Here is a 15,630-nt window from a genome sequence, read left to right as displayed (position 1 = left end):
AATATTCCTTTATTGTCCTTCAATAAACTCTATATTTACCACTCTTCTTCCTGCTTCAGTACTCTTCTTCTTGTAGCAATTTTTTTTTCTCTTTTTTCATTTATTTCTCCTGCATTTTTCCCTGCAATACAATTACAGTAACCTTATCTTTAGACTCATTGATCAATTCACAGCCACACAGATCTGTACGTAGAAACGTCGATGATGATCCGAGGAAAAAGGGAGATGAGATATTGATAGGAAATGCTTATGAAAAATTGAGAAGAACATTAAAGATGGTCAAGAAAAATGGTAGAATCAGAGATGCTTATGGGATTTTTTAGAGAAATGAAGAGCTGGTGGTGGTGGTGGTGTTGGTGTTATTTAGAGAGGGGGACACGTGAACGATTGAATTTTCAACTCTTGGATTGATTTTATTTTTTTTACTATTGGGTTGGGTTTTTTTTATGGCAAATAAGAAAAACAAAACTATTGAATTTGACAATTCCATAACTATAAGACCCTTTTGGTAATTTACCCTTTAAAATCAATTTTGGTTTACATTATCCAAACAACATTTTTGTTGTAAATTGCTTTTGCCATAAACGTATCCAAACATAAATCACTTTAATTAAACTCACTTTTAATCAAAATCAATTCTGTCAGACTCAATTCTTCCAAACTCAATTCTAGTTACCGCCAAACCAAACACACACGTCGTAGAGTAATGTATAGATTTTGGAAGAAAAAGGACCATCAAATTTGAGCAATTGTGATCAACAATCAAGGCCACAATTTTGCCTCGTCCAAAGTGACCTGAATAACATATCAAAAACCGTTAATTTTGATGTATCTCAATAACATATCAAATGATTTTGGATTTATTTGAAATTTTACACAAATGATCTATATGATGTAAACTTTCAATCCAACGGTGGATTTTATAAAATTTATATCGGTTAAAACGTTATTGAGAGGTGTAACATTTGGTGTCAAACTAGTTGGTGTCAACGGATCCTGACTCTTTGTATTAGAGTCAGGATCCGTTGACACCAACTAGTTTGACACCAAATGTTACACCTCTCAATAACGTTTTAACCGATATAAATTTTATAAAATCCACCGTTGGATTGAAAGTTTACATCATATAGATCATTTGTGTAAAATTTCAAATAAATCCAAAATCATTTGATATGTTATTGAGATACATCAAAATTAACGGTTTTTGTATTTTTTTAAATGCCGTTAATCTTTATGTGTCTCAATAGCATATCAAATGATTTTGGATTTGTCTGAAATTTTACACAAATGATCTATATGATGTAAATTTTACCATTGGTATATATTTATACGGTTTGACTTCGTTGTTTCATTGTCCTTTTTTATGAACACCAGGAACAATGAAACATAAATATTGACCTGTATTTCCTCCACATTCTTATACTGATATATATATATATATATATATATATATATATATATATATATATATATATATATATATATATATATATATATATCAATTAGACCAGTTAATTACCAATTAACCCACCATTACCTTTTTGAATAATACTAGCATTAACTGAAGATAATGAAAGCTAATAGAGATTAGAATACCAAGCAAATGGATCCAATTTAATCACATCAAATATGATTGCAAGTTTGCAACAGTATAATATAATATATAGTATAATGAAGATCCAGCTAGGAGGCAACATAGGCTGAAATTAATACCCATATCCACAAAACTCTAACCAAGGTGGAGAAAAAAAGGTAAGAGTAAAAGAAAATCAGAGGTATCCTCCAACCTATACCTGCTACTGTGTATTTCTCTCATCTCAGTACAGTATCCAATTTCTGTATTTTCATCATAGATACAAATTTGATTCCTCAAATAGTGAAAAACCACTAAAACCAAATTGTTTAATGTCGACTAAAGAATAAAATTTCATGGTCCTCTATGCTTGCGGAAGCAAAAACAACCCTGCTGCTGATCAATAGGGATCATACCTCCACCTCTGGATGTGTCGATGGCCTCCAGCATGGAAACTACCTCGTCCATCTCTGGCCGCTTATCAGGACTGGCATCCCAGCATTTCCTCATTACGTTTGCAAGAGAACTTGGGCAGCATCTTGGTATTTCTGGTCTCAAATTCTAAATTCCAACAGAAAATAATAATGTAGTTATAATGGATTCACTGACCCTGGATCCACCGGTGACAATTACGTATATGCTTAAATGAGACAAAAAATCAAAACGGGGTAGCAAATATACCTGGCGAACGACAGCCGAAGTAATTTCTGAGAAACTTAGGTCAGGATATGGCATATCACAACAATATGTCTCCCATAAACAGATACCAAAACTGTACACATCACATTTCCTGTTATAGGGGTTTCCATTTAAAACCTGTAAGCAAGTCCATTGGGGAAAAAATTAATAGTCAATTACAACCGTTTTCTCTTTGAACAACTAAACATTAAGGTAATCATTAATTCTCATCGAAGAACTCCTAAAATGACGCTGGAGAATGGAGACACCCACCCTCAATTGGATGAAATCGGGGCTAGTTATACCCATTCCCCATCAGACGGAATTTATCCTTTCGTGTGAGATTTTCAGAAGACAAAGTCTTGTGAAAAGTTTGTGCCTAACGCTTTTTTCATACATTTATAAAATCTGATATGGTCTTATTTAAGTCTATGAAGAGAGATAGACAAAGTTTTCACAAATAGTAGCTACAGCGTGGCGGAATTTAGCCAAACTGTTATTTTCCGCTCTACGCTATTAGTACAAAAATATTGTCAAATAGCGACTATAGTGGCGCTATAGTCCTATTGCATAGCAGAATTTTAACAATCCACTATCCGCGATTGACAACAGCGGTTTTCACATGACAGGGTCATTTCAAATTTTACAAGATGATTCTTTCCTATTTAGACACTGCATGCCTTTCCACTACGGTTTCCAGTCTGTTCGCAAGCTAGTACAATAATTTCTAATTTTAAACGAATTTTACAGGAACTGAATACACACCTCTGGAGCCATATAACCAAGAGTTCCAGTCTCCCCAGTCATATCATTAGGATTTGATGCCTCGACTCGTGCAACCCCAAAATCAGCAATTTTAACTGTGCGAGTCTTGTCTAACAGCATGTTCTCTGTCTTCACATCTCTGTGGACAATCTTCTGAGAGTGAAGATAACTCAGCCTGTAAGACCAAGTGAGTTCAGGTGGAGTAGTTAGTTATATAGACAAATTATCCATGCTATTTTCGCCAATATGGTAAACCTCAATTAAAATAGATAATTACCCTCTTGCTAAATCAAGCGCCAGCTGGATGACAACCTTAAAAGCTAATTTCCTCCTCCTGTTCTTTATTAGGTATGATTTCAGTGTACCTCCAGCAAGATACTCCACAACAACACAACAGACATTGCTTGGCATGCCAATTAGACCAGTATCAGTTTGTATCTGCAATTCTGCAGATCCCATAGTTGCCCCTATAAACTAAACATGGAAACAAGACGCTTTCAGATAAGTGCATAATACCGATTGAAAATAGAGAAAATAAAAAAGTAACTGCCAAATACCACAAAATATCATAGAGAAAGAAATAGAATGTCATGAAGAAAAAGAGGAAAGAGGGCCATAGGGGAGTTATGATTATACTTGTTGCCTATACCTGCATGCATCTTTTGTTGCAGAAAAGGGAAATAAAAGAAGAGGGGAACATGGTAAAAAAACATAAATACTTCAAAAGAACAGATTCACCATAAATTGTAGAAAGCTGAAGACTTGAAGCTTTCACGATAAGGAAATTTCAAAACATGCCGGTGGGCTGGTTTATTTATTTACAATCTTTGTTCAGCAGTACAAAGGATGCTGAACCAAATAGAAAATGAATATTCACAAAACATCTAGAGTATTTAACACAGATAACAAAGATATGAATTAAGTTCTATATTTTTATTAGAAAGCTGTAGTCAAGTTATCCTATATACAACTTTTTGATGGGTAGGATATTATCAACAAAGATCTCCTCAAAACTGCTTTTGGAATAAGAAAGAAAGAAAACTCCAAATATGTACACATGCATTCAACTAGGAATTGTCTAAAAACTCTAGAATTCAAGATCTGTAGCTTGTTAATAAGGCAATATTATATAAATCAATACCACAGGTGATTAAATGATATAATAGAAATCAAGCTTAATGTAAATTAAGGAAGAGCAGACAAGGGAGCTATGACGGTAGTGATGACACAGTTACGATTTCATCTTTAGGTATAAAAGAAATACCAACCAAATGACCTAATCACTTGACAGTGGTTACAGTGTTGTGAAGGGATGTCTTTCGTGGCGGTGCCACAGGCCGCAATGGAATGTTTATATGGTGGGTTTTTGGCCTTCCACCATCTGGTGTCAATAACTCTGAGTGGTTATCAGTATCTCATAATAAATGTGAGTAATAACTCGATTTGAAACAAAATTGGACCCAATCAATACAAATCTATATGTGCATCTATTTGGGCATAAATTCCACTATCCGGCGCTCACTTTTTTGCCGTATATGAACAATGTTTTCTGCTTATTTCACTTGTTCTTTCTGCTTTCAACAAAATCTTTTTTTACTTAAAATAACATATCTATTCTAATGAATCATAATAAGATTAGAATCTCGGTTCGATAAACTACTGCATGAAAGTATGCCCAGGTATGCATAGATATAACATGCAAAGGTATACTTAAAAGGGACGAGTGAGTTGCATTATCCGGAAAAGGAAAAAATTGATAGATCCCACCCCAAATAACAGAAAATATTAAGCAAATAACATCAGCATTCAGCACATGCAACATTGAAACCACAACTCATCATGTAATATTATAAAAAAACCACACAAACATAAGAAAAGAGGTTAAAGTTGAATAAAATGAAATCAACCTTTGTGACATTAGGATGATCAAGTTTATGCCAAACAGCAACTTCCTGTATAAACGCCGCCCTCAGCGAAGAAACCTCAGCTTCTGTCCTTTGACCTTCTTCACCCCAATCAAGCAATTTAACTGATCATCAAGTAAGTCATCACAGTCAATTATCAGTCAAATACAGAAAATGAAACCACTATCTACCAAATTTCAACCAACAAAACAATAAACATCAAATTTTATCACATCCATAAAACCAAAACCTAAAAAAACACCCAAATTTATACTATTCCTTAAAATTATTCAACCTAACTAAATAATTGTAAAAGTCAACTCTTTTCAGTCGAAAAATAAAAACTTTAACATCTAAATCTGATGAGTAAAATTAACCCTAAAAAAAAGCAACAAACCAGCAACATCTTGAGTATCATAAACACCACGATGAACAGTGCCAAAAGTTCCACGAGCAATAACACTCTTAATGATGAGCTTAGAAGGATCAATTTCCCAATCTTGTTTCTGCTTCTTGAAATTAGTTTTGAACTTAATAGATGTAGGTGAAGTAGTAGCACTATTATGAACACGAACATGATCAAAAGCAGAAGCAGCAGTAGAAGAATCTTCATCTTCAACACCACGTTTTTTCTTATCAATTGTTAAAACTTTGTTGAGATGTCTTTCAAGCTGTTCATCTATGCTTTTGAGATCAATTTGATCTGCTCTAACAAATCCATCACTGGTTTCCTTCATGGCTGTGTCTTATCTGAAGATGATGGTGGTGATGATTGAGATATGATTGATTAGGATTGGGATTTGGGTTTGGTGTGAGAAAAAGGTAAAAAAAAAAAAAAGATGGAATTTTTAGGGTTGAGATTGTGTTATTGATTGATGATGATGGTGGTGGTGTTGTTCTTCATTCTTGTATTTCCATGTGGGCACATGGAATTGCCGGCTCAAAACGTGTACCTATGACCCACTACTTCAGTCTCTTCTTCTTCTTCTTCTTTTACTTTTTTCTTTTTTGTTTTACCAAAATTAAATTGTACTATTACTTTCTTTTTTGACTAATTTATACTACTTTTAAGATAGCATAAGAAATTAGATAAGGATATAATATAATAATAAATGATAAATATTTATTATATCATGTGTTTGGTATATCTATACTATATATAAAGATGATACAAATATTTTTTGTGTGGACTTTTCATGATATTAATAATAGTCTTGATTTTTTTTTAGCAGCAAAAATCTTTATTAACAAATTCACCATAGGGTCTTGTTAACATGTGCCCTTAGGGCACATGTTAAGATATACCAAAATAGAAATTCATCATTTAATGATACAAGAAATTTAATGCTTCAAAATCAAAATGCACAAATTAGCATTTAATAATTTCTATTTTTGCTTCCTTAACATGTGCCTTAAGGGCACAAGTTAACATTCTCCTTCACGATAATATGGATTTAAAGGATATGCACGGTCAGAGTGTAAAATAATTTTACACGAACATCAAATGAAAATCCACCAATTTGTCACATCACCCGGCTCATGTATGTCCATTAAACTCATAATGGATGTCAGTGTAAAACTATTTTACACTAATGTCCATTAAACTCATAAAATATATGCCATATTTAAATGAGGATATTACCCTTATGAAATACTTAACATATATCTTTTTTAAATTAATTTTTCTTTTTAATAATTAAAATTTTAATAAATTAAACAAAAATACTAAAAAATAAATTAATTAATTAAATAGTGTTATATTGTTTTAGGAAAAAAACATATTAACCCTACTAAATAAATAATTTTAAATATCACGAGTAGTAAAATGATTTTATTGTACATATTAGATAAGTCGAATAAAGAGAGTATCATATAAAGCCACTAAATTTGGTATAGTAGTGAGATGTTTGACTAATATGCTTAACGTTCTGAGTTCGATCTTCAGTTCTATTGTAAATAAAAAAATTATATATATATTATATATAAATGAAAAAACTGCCCTTACATGAAAATCATATTTTCACATTTAACATGATCATTTTTTTTTAATTTCTTAGTTAATATTTTATGATATTAAATTTCTATTATTTAAGTGTTGACTAATTTATTACTATTTATAACTCAATTTAGTGCTTGATAGTACTACTATATTTTAAGATACAAATAATATTGACTCTTTTAGGCAAAAAAATATACATTTGACTATAAAATAAGAGTTTAATTGTTGTGCACTGTCGGTGTAATTTTTTTTACACATACATTCAATGATGCGTTGCCACATCATTTAATAAATGTGACACGTCATGTGTTTTTAATTACCATACATGATGTGTCGGTATATTATTAGACGCATGTGCAAAACAACTTTACATCGACGGTGCATATAAATTAAATTCATAAAATAATACTCCTAAATGTTTGACATATTTTTGTATTGTTACGTGTGCCACTAGTATTCCAAGAGTAAAGCAACATTTAAATTTTGAATAATTAGTTTCAAAACGTATTGGTTGGTATGTATGGAGTTGAGATCAACATAAATACGATTGGAATAATAGAATAAGTATTTTGATTTGATTAAAGGAATAAAGAAAAAGGTAAACAGTGTACATGGGGTTTTGAGACATTTTTTAGTGAATTATTTGAAGAAATTTTGTATTAAAACTTGTGTATTTTATGATTTTAAAAGTAAAAAAATTGTTTTTTCAAAACAAAATTACTATTTAAAGTAACAAAGGCACATGTTAGCATCACCTATTTTCACCCAAAAAGAAGATATCATAAATTTAGGCTTAATTAGTAAAATGGTCTCTTAAAAATATTTTTGGTTTTAGATTGGTCTCTTAAAGAAAAAAAGTCTGAATAGGTTTGTTAAAGAAAAAAAAAGTTTGAATAGGTCCTTAAAGACATCTCCGTTAATCAGTTTGGTCCTAAAAAAATGTCCAAATAGGACCAAACTGATTAACGGATATGTTTTTAAGGGACCTATTCAGACCTTTTTTTTCTTTAAGGAATCTATTCAATTTTTTTTCTTTAAAGGACCAATATAAAACAAAAAATATCTTTAAGATACCATTTTACGAATTAAGCCATAAATTTATTTTACCATTCATGGCTTTGATAGATTTTCTATAAATATTAAAAAAATCTAACTACCGTAACGTGGATTGAATATTTGATCAAATTTATATTTATACATCTTATTTATAGATGGATTTACGAATCTATAATAAGCCTATCTTTCATAGTTTTCTTTTATCTCCACTTTAACCAATGCAAATTTTCTTTCGATATTTTTTATCTTCAAATTCTACCCTTTAAATATACTATTTTTTTCATTTGAAACTCGTCTACTATATGTGATCCGGGGTAATCAGAGTGGACGTCGAGCAACAAGTTGAAGTAGGTGGTGGAGTGGAGGTACCTTTGCAAGAACTTTGAGACTAATCAATGTGTACTTCAGAGCTATTAAATGTCACACATGCGTTTTATGCAACATGGATTTTAATCTCAAAGTTCATCTTGTAAGACCACATGCGGAGAAATATGAAAGACAAAATTAATAACCTTAAGAAGGTTATTGATCGTGTAGACCAGAAAGATGCGACCTCGCCGGCGTTTGACGGTGGTTGAGAGCGTTTGAGACCCCTGTTGGAGCGGAGGGGGGTTGTGTACCTGCAGGCACTCCGACGCTCAAGTCAGTATGTGTGTAAGGTTTTCTTAGCTATAAAAATGCGTACCTTGCAAATGAAGTGGAGATGCATATATATAGCCCCCAGCGCTGGGCTAAGGCCCTTGATGGCATTAATGGCCATCAAGTGGCTGCCGGAAAACGGCTTGGAGGCCTTGATGTGCAGTAAATGCTCATCATTCCGGTTTACGGCCGTTACAATACGCAAGGGTATCTGACCGTTAGGACGTGCTCGGATGGTATGTGTGTTCGACACCCTCTGATGCTCGAGCTCTAAGCTCGGCCCAGAACAGGAGCCCCCCAAGTCGTTATGCTCGTAGGCGAGGGTAATGACTTGAAGCTTTATCGATTCGTCTCGATTTACCGAACGTGACAGATCCGAGTTGGGTAGCTGAATTTTCGCAACGTCCCTATGGTCAAAGTCAAGCTTTGGAAAGGGAAAATCGTTTATTCCAAGTGGTCAATCCTAGGATTCTGCAGCCGCCTCTCGCATTTATGGGATGTCAGGTGTGGTGACTGGTCCTTTGGGTGGCAAGTTTTGCTATAAATACTTGCTTATCCTTTGCTTCCCATATCCTGAGTTTGAAGGCTAGCGATGGATAATAGGGATTCCAAGAAGGTTGTTGCTGATGGCTCTGAGTCTCGAAGAGGGAAAAAGAGAGCGGAAGTTCCTAAGTCTGCACCGGCTCGTTCTCAAAAGGGGAAAGAAGCTAAGGTGATGTTCCCTTCCTCGGATACTTCTGATACCTCCAGTTCCGACGAATCGGCGGATTTCATTGGGGCAGTCGAGGAGTTCCTGAGGGCTCATCAATCTCCCCATCTCTATCCTCCTGGCCCTGCCTCTGGTGAAGGAGGGTCTCAGGTTGGGAAGGAGGCTAAGATATGGCCAGAGGAGGTGCTGTGGACTGATTCGGATTCCGCAATTAGCTCAGGTTCCGAGCACGAGGATTAGGTGCTCGGTTCCCTTGTAATTCTCTTCCCTTTGTAATGGATTTATCATTAATAAAATAATTCTCCTTTGATTTTTCCGAGCATAATTTATTTGCACTCATGCTTTATGTATGCTCTTAGTTTAATAATGTCGCGGATTTTCCGAACGATTCCGAGCGGACTTTTCGAGGATCTTGCGTTTCCTTATTCGGTTGCTGCGGCCTTCCCCGTATTTTTAGCAAAGAAATAAGGGGAAGGATTCCGAGGATCTTGCGTTTCCTTATTTGGTCGCAATTTTCTCGGGATGTGGTGTCTTGGATTTCGCGAGATTTGCGCGAGCAGACGGGTGTGACTTGAAAGGACGAGTCGCTTCGTTTCCTTTCGCCACGTGTAAAGGCTATGAAATAGCACTCGAGTGGCTATTCTTTGAGATTTGAACTTCGAGGTCGTTTTGGACCGTTGGATTTTCGCGCCTTTTCGTTTCTCCTGAGATCGAATCTGGGCCACTTGATCGTGACTGATCCGGACCGTTAGATCGATCCTGTGGTTCAAATGGAAGCGGCGCGAATTTTCCTGTACGGATGCGTTGGTCTATATATAGGAGGGAGGTTTTTTCGTTTGAAACTTTACAGTTTCTTACTCATTTTCTCCATCGTTAGCCTTTCCTTTTCAAGCTTCCTCTAGTGGTTTTGCTCCTCCGGCGTTTTTCTACTACAAACTCCTTACTCCTATCTTCATTTAACCAACAAGTAAGTGTTTCATCCTTTTAATCTTTGAAGATTTTGTTTGGATTTTGCTTTAGATTGTTGTAGATAGTTTACGCGGTAGGGGGTTGTAGTGTGTGTTTTTCATGTGGTTTGGGTAGTCTTTTTGGAGGTTGTAGATGGTGATTAGCACCCTTTTCCCCCCAAAAGAAAGGTTTTTCGTGGTTTTTAGGCGAAAAATCGCTTGTTTTCACCAACTGACGGTTGGGTTTTATCTTAGAACAGTGTCGAGCACCACATGCGTTTCGTGCTCGGTTGTTCACATGAATTTCGCGTTCGGAGGGATTATTTGTCGCCTTTAGTTTCTGCGTAATCTTTGTTTGAGATCCTCGCCCTTTCGCTTGATTTGGCGGTGGAAGGGTGGATTTGAATGTCGAATTCATTTTTCCTTCCTCTGCTTTTTCAGGTTTTCTAGATGGCTGAGGGATCTCAAAGTGACTTCGCGTTCGTAGATCAACAGCCTTCCTCATCGATTCGCATCCGAGCCGACGTTTCGTGGGTTGCGGATGAACCCCGAGAGACGGAGTCAGTTTATCAGGGTTGCGAGAGTGACATCCCAGAGACGATGTGCACGGATATTCAGACTCCTCCCACCGAAGATTTCGAGGTGCGGATTCCCACTGCTCGCCACCGGATCTGCGGCAACTGGGCTTGGGGGACGATTCCCATGTACGAGATTGCCTTTAAACATCTGGGAATTCGGCTGCCCTTCACAGATCTGGAAGTGTCCATCTTTCGCCATCTTCACTTGGCCCCTTCTCAGCTTCATCCGAACTCGTTGGCCTTTATCAAGGCTTTCGAAAAAACAGCAGAGTATTTGGGTCTGGGCCCCACCTTGCCTTTATTCTTTTACCATTTTGGCCTTCAACGGAGCTGTCCTCGGGGGGAACAGGCGAAAGGGAAGCTCGCAAAGGGAGCCCCAGTACCGAGCACCAAGCATGGATGGGTTTCTTTGAGGCAACGGAAACGCCTCTTTGATATGTTCGACGAGTCGGTACGAGGGTTCAAGTCCGTGTTCTATGGAGTTAGGCCAATCACGACGAAAGGTTGGAACAATTTCGTTCGTAGGGGGCATCGAATTGATGAGCTTGGGCAGGAAGTGCTTGATGAGCAGGGTCTCCCTATCGAGGAGGATTTTGCCAGATTTCCTTTCTATTGGCGCAGGGATCATTATTCCATGTCGACCAAAGAATTTGTTTTTACGCTGGGAGCGTTGTCAGCTGAGGAGAGAGCTGATTATAAAAAATTATTAGAGTTTGTGGAGGGCTTGCCTCCGTTCCTTCTGAGTGACTCGAATGGCGAGCCTTTGCTTGGGGAAGATGGTCGAAGATTGACCTGCCCGAAGGTGATCGCTACGAAAGAGCTGCTCGCTTGCGACACCTCGGAGGAATTGACCGTTTTTTGGAGTATGCTCGTAGCTTTCTTTATTTATTTTCTACCAACTGTTATTGCTTTCTCTATTTACTCGCCTTCTGTTTTGCTAACTGATGCTCTGATTTGTGTAGGTACAATGACTAGTGGATCTGCTGCTCTCCGCAAAGCTCGTGCTGCCAAGAACAAGAGGGAGGCGAGCAGTGCTGCTACAACTTCTTCTGCCCCTCAGTCTCCCACGGCTTCCAACGTGGATCGCTCGAAGAGGACTCGACTGGAGGAGGAAACCTCTTCTCGTCAGGATCATGTGGTCGTTGATCTTTCTGGTCAGGATGATCCTCCTCTCCCCGGACCTCACAGGTTGACTGCTGGTGTCCCTGCTGAAAATTTCGTCCTTCCTCCACTTTACGCTCATGAGAGACTGCTGTCCGGAGAGACCAAAGTGAAGGTTGATCCGGCAGATGAGGCCATCCTCTCGGATATGGGTCCCGAGGGTCTCCGGACTGAAATTGCCGCTCAATCGATGGCTCTGCTCAAATTAGTCGGGGTGGCGACTTTTTTGAATGGCCGGGAATGCAAGTATCTGGAGGAAAGGGACGAAGCTCGCAAGGAGTTGCCGTTGTTGCAGCGGAGGTTGGCAGAATCCGAGGCCTCCTGCGAGGTGTTCAGGGAGGAGCGTAAGACCCTCTCGGCCAACCTTAAGGAAGCGGAGGATAGGCTCAAGACAGTTTCGGAGGAGAGGGACAGCGCTGTGCAGACGGTTGAGGAACAGAAGGCGATGATTGGCGAGTTGACAGGGAAGTTGGAGAGGCTTCAAGTCACCGGGGTTGTTGAAGATCGGGAAAAGGAGCTCGATCCTCAAGGGGAGTATGCTTCTTCCTCTCGTGCTGATTTGATCGCCAAGATCCAGGAGCTTGAGTCCAACATGGTGGCTGCTGCAGCTTTTAGTTTCAACAACGCAGTGGCTCAGCTTAGGATTCTCAACCCCGGTTTGAACGAGGAGGGTTTAGATGAGGAGAAGGAGGTGAGAGATGGAGCCATTGTTACCCCTCCTGATGATGAAGTGTAGATTTATTTTTTCTTCTTTGTTTCGCTCGGGCACTTGCCCTTTTTTGATGTAACCGACAATTATGGCCCTTCGGGGTCTTTAACTATCAGTACTTTGATTTATTCTCTTGCCTTTTTACCTTTATCTCATATCTAGATTTAGGGTTTGTGTGGCGATGCTTTTAATTTCCTCTGAATGTCGAATCGATCGTTTGTACGCTCAACGCTTTTAAGCTTATGCTTTGATTGTCTTTTTGTTTGCGCTCGACCAATTTTGAGGTTTTTAACTTGGTAATTTTCCAAACATTCTATACGCCGAACTATTCGTTTCTTCGCGCTAGTGTGTGTTTGGATCGTGGTCATCATTGTGGTAGCTGGTACCATTAGATGCCGGGCTTAGAAGGTGCGGGGAACCATTCTAAGTGTTTGGAGATGTTAATCCAAACTAATAACGAGGAGAGGGGCTGTTGTTAAGCTTTCCTCCTCGGGGTGTGAACATCCCATCGCGAGCTGGGGTTCTACCGGGCGTGTACTATGACGATGGTGCTCCGTGGTCTAGAGCTTTCCTCGCCAACATCATCGAGCTCAAAAACGTCTCGACTTTGTTTTAGATTTTAAGATTCATGCCCGTACCTAAGCACTCTTCCGTTGTATAGGCGTGCTTCTCATGGGCGAAGACACAGCCTTCGTTGAGGGATGGTTTTGAACTTCTCTCAACTGTAGTATTGTTTGAGCTTTTCGGCATTCCAAGGTCGAGGAATTTCTTTTCCGTAAAGATCTTCCAAATAATAGGCACCGTTTTCGGTTTTGGCTCGAACACGATAAGGTCCCTCCCAATTTGCCGCGAGTTTACCTTCGCGAGAATCTTTTTGGTCGCGTCGGAGTACTAGTGTCCCAACGTCAAATTCTCGTTTGATGACCTTTTTGTCATGCCGTTTTGCTATTTTTTGTTTCAAAGTAGCTTCTCGGAGGGCTGCGCCGTCTCGGAGCTCTTCCAAGAGGTCGAGCTCTTCTCTGAGCATTTCGTGGTTGTCTTCCCCTTCGAGGGGTACTTCCGTTCGGAAAGATGATGCTCCGGTTTCTACTGGAATTACGGCCTCTGTTCCGTACGTCAGTCGGAAAGGCGTTTCTCCCGTTGTAGAATGTGGAGTGGTTCGATAGGACCAGAGTACGCTGTGCAGTTCTTCTGTCCATTTTCCTTTTGCTTCATCCAACCTTCTTTTGAGTCCTCGCAGTATAACCCTATTTGCAGCTTCGGCTTGGCCGTTCGTTTGAGGGTGTTCGACAGAGGTGAAGTGTTGGGTTGTACCTATTTTTGCCATGAATTCTCGCACTTTCTTGTCCGTGAATTGAGTCCCGTTATCTGTGACGACAACTTGAGGGATCCCAAACCTCGCAAGTATATTGCGTTTGAAGAATCGCAACACGTTGAATGTTGTGATGTGGGCGAGAGGTTCGGCTTCGATCCATTTCGTGAAGTAGTCGACAGCTACTATTAGGTATTTATTTTGTCCTGCTGCCGTTGGAAACGGTCCTAAGAGGTCCATCCCCCACCAAGAAAACGGCCACGGGGACGATAGCGTTCTTAGCTCGTTTGGAGGGGCCAAGTGCATATCCCCGTGACGTTGGCATTTGTCACATTTTTTGACATGCTCTTTTGCGTCTGCTTGCATGGTAGGCCAATAGAATCCTGCTCGCAAGGCCTTTCTGGCCAAGGAGCGTCCACCGATGTGCTGACCGTTTATTCCTTCGTGGATCTCGCCGAGGATCAAGGCTACTTCGCTTTCCTCGACACATCTTAGCAGAGGGATGGAAAATCCTCGGCGGTACATTTTTCCATTTAGGATTACATATGCGCAGGCTCTCCTTTTTACCTTAGCCGCCTCCTTCTTGTCAAGTGGGAGGTTTCCAGTGTTCAGAAATTCGAACACGGGTGTCATCCAGCTGTTGGCGTCGATCTCGCATATCAGGAATACCTCGGTGGGTTTCACTATGCTTGGTTTGGATAGCGTTTCCTGAATAAGCGATTGATTTCCGCCTTTCTTTTTCTTAGTGCTTGCGAGCTTTGATAAGATATCTGCTCTTGCATTGTGTTCGCGAGGAACGTGCTTGATTTCGGTTTGTCTGAATTTGGTTAATTTTTCTTTGATTAAGTTTAAATATTCCGTGAGTCGCTCGTCTTTTGTTTGGTATTCCCCGGTTATTTGTGATGCGACGAGCTGTGAGTCCGTGAATATTTTAATTTCCTCGGCTTCCATATCCTGAGCCAACCTTAATCCTGCCAAGAAAGCTTCGTATTCGGCTTGGTTGTTTGTGGTTGGAAAGGCGAGCTCGAGTGAAACCTCTATGAGTGCTCCTTCACCGCTTTCGAGTATGATACCTGCACCACTCCCTTGTGGATTCGAGGATCCATCTACGAAGATGGTCCATTTGTTTTTGTCCGGGGTAGATGGTGTGGTCATCTCGGCTATGAAGTCTGCTAGCACTTGGGCTTTTAAAGCCTTTCTGCTTTCGAAAAAGATTTCGAATTCGGACAACTCGAGCGACCATTTTAGCATTCGTCCTGTCATATCCGGCCTCGCAAGGAGTTGCTTAATCGGTTGATCAGTTCGAACCACGATGGAGTGAGCTAAGAAATAGTGTCTTAGCTTCCTTGCGGCCATGACTACTGCTAAGGCCGTTTTTTCAATCTGTAAATATCGGAGTTCTGGTCCTTGCAGAGCCTTACTCACGAAATAGACGGGTTTTTGCCCTTGCTCGGTTTCTCTTATGAGAACGGCGCTGATGGCCTCCGATGCTACGGCGAGATAAAGATATAATGTTTCCCCTCTGTTGGGTCGTGTTAGGACAGGAGGTTCGGATAGTGCTCGTTTTAAATGTTGTAGCGCATCCTCGCATTCCTTTGTC

General features: G+C 39.1%; 1 protein-coding gene across 1 annotated transcript; it reads right to left on the bottom strand.

Moving 5' to 3' along the window:
- Nucleotides 1–1,593: 1,593 nt before the first annotated feature.
- LOC123884150 (serine/threonine-protein kinase STY13-like) lies at nt 1,594–5,951 on the bottom strand. Its single transcript, XM_045933170.1, has 6 exons — nt 5,318–5,951; nt 4,924–5,045; nt 3,294–3,490; nt 3,017–3,191; nt 2,255–2,389; nt 1,594–2,134 (listed from the first exon to the last, which is right to left on the bottom strand). The coding sequence occupies exons 1-6, from the start codon at nt 5,655–5,657 to the stop codon at nt 1,928–1,930; spliced, it is 1,176 nt and encodes a 391-aa protein (XP_045789126.1). The 5' UTR covers nt 5,658–5,951; the 3' UTR covers nt 1,594–1,927.
- Between the last annotated feature and the right edge of the window lie 9,679 nt (nt 5,952–15,630).

Source organism: Trifolium pratense, linkage group LG5, assembly GCF_020283565.1.
Source record: "Trifolium pratense cultivar HEN17-A07 linkage group LG5, ARS_RC_1.1, whole genome shotgun sequence".
NCBI lineage: Eukaryota > Viridiplantae > Streptophyta > Magnoliopsida > Fabales > Fabaceae > Trifolium > Trifolium pratense.
This window is presented reverse-complemented; position numbering and strand designations above follow the sequence as displayed.

Bases quoted from the DNA above. Each gene is read 5' to 3' on its own strand.
- LOC123884150 (XM_045933170.1), bottom strand. From the start codon at position 5,657: ATGAAGGAAACCAGTGATGGATTTGTTAGAGCAGATCAAATTGATCTC. The intron at 5,046-5,317 runs GTTTGTTGCTTT...CTTGATGATCAG, and splicing joins TGATACTCAAGATGTTGCTG to TTAAATTGCTTGATTGGGGT. The intron at 2,390-3,016 runs GTGTGTATTCAG...ACTTGCTTACAG, and splicing joins TTGGTTATATGGCTCCAGAG to GTTTTAAATGGAAACCCCTA.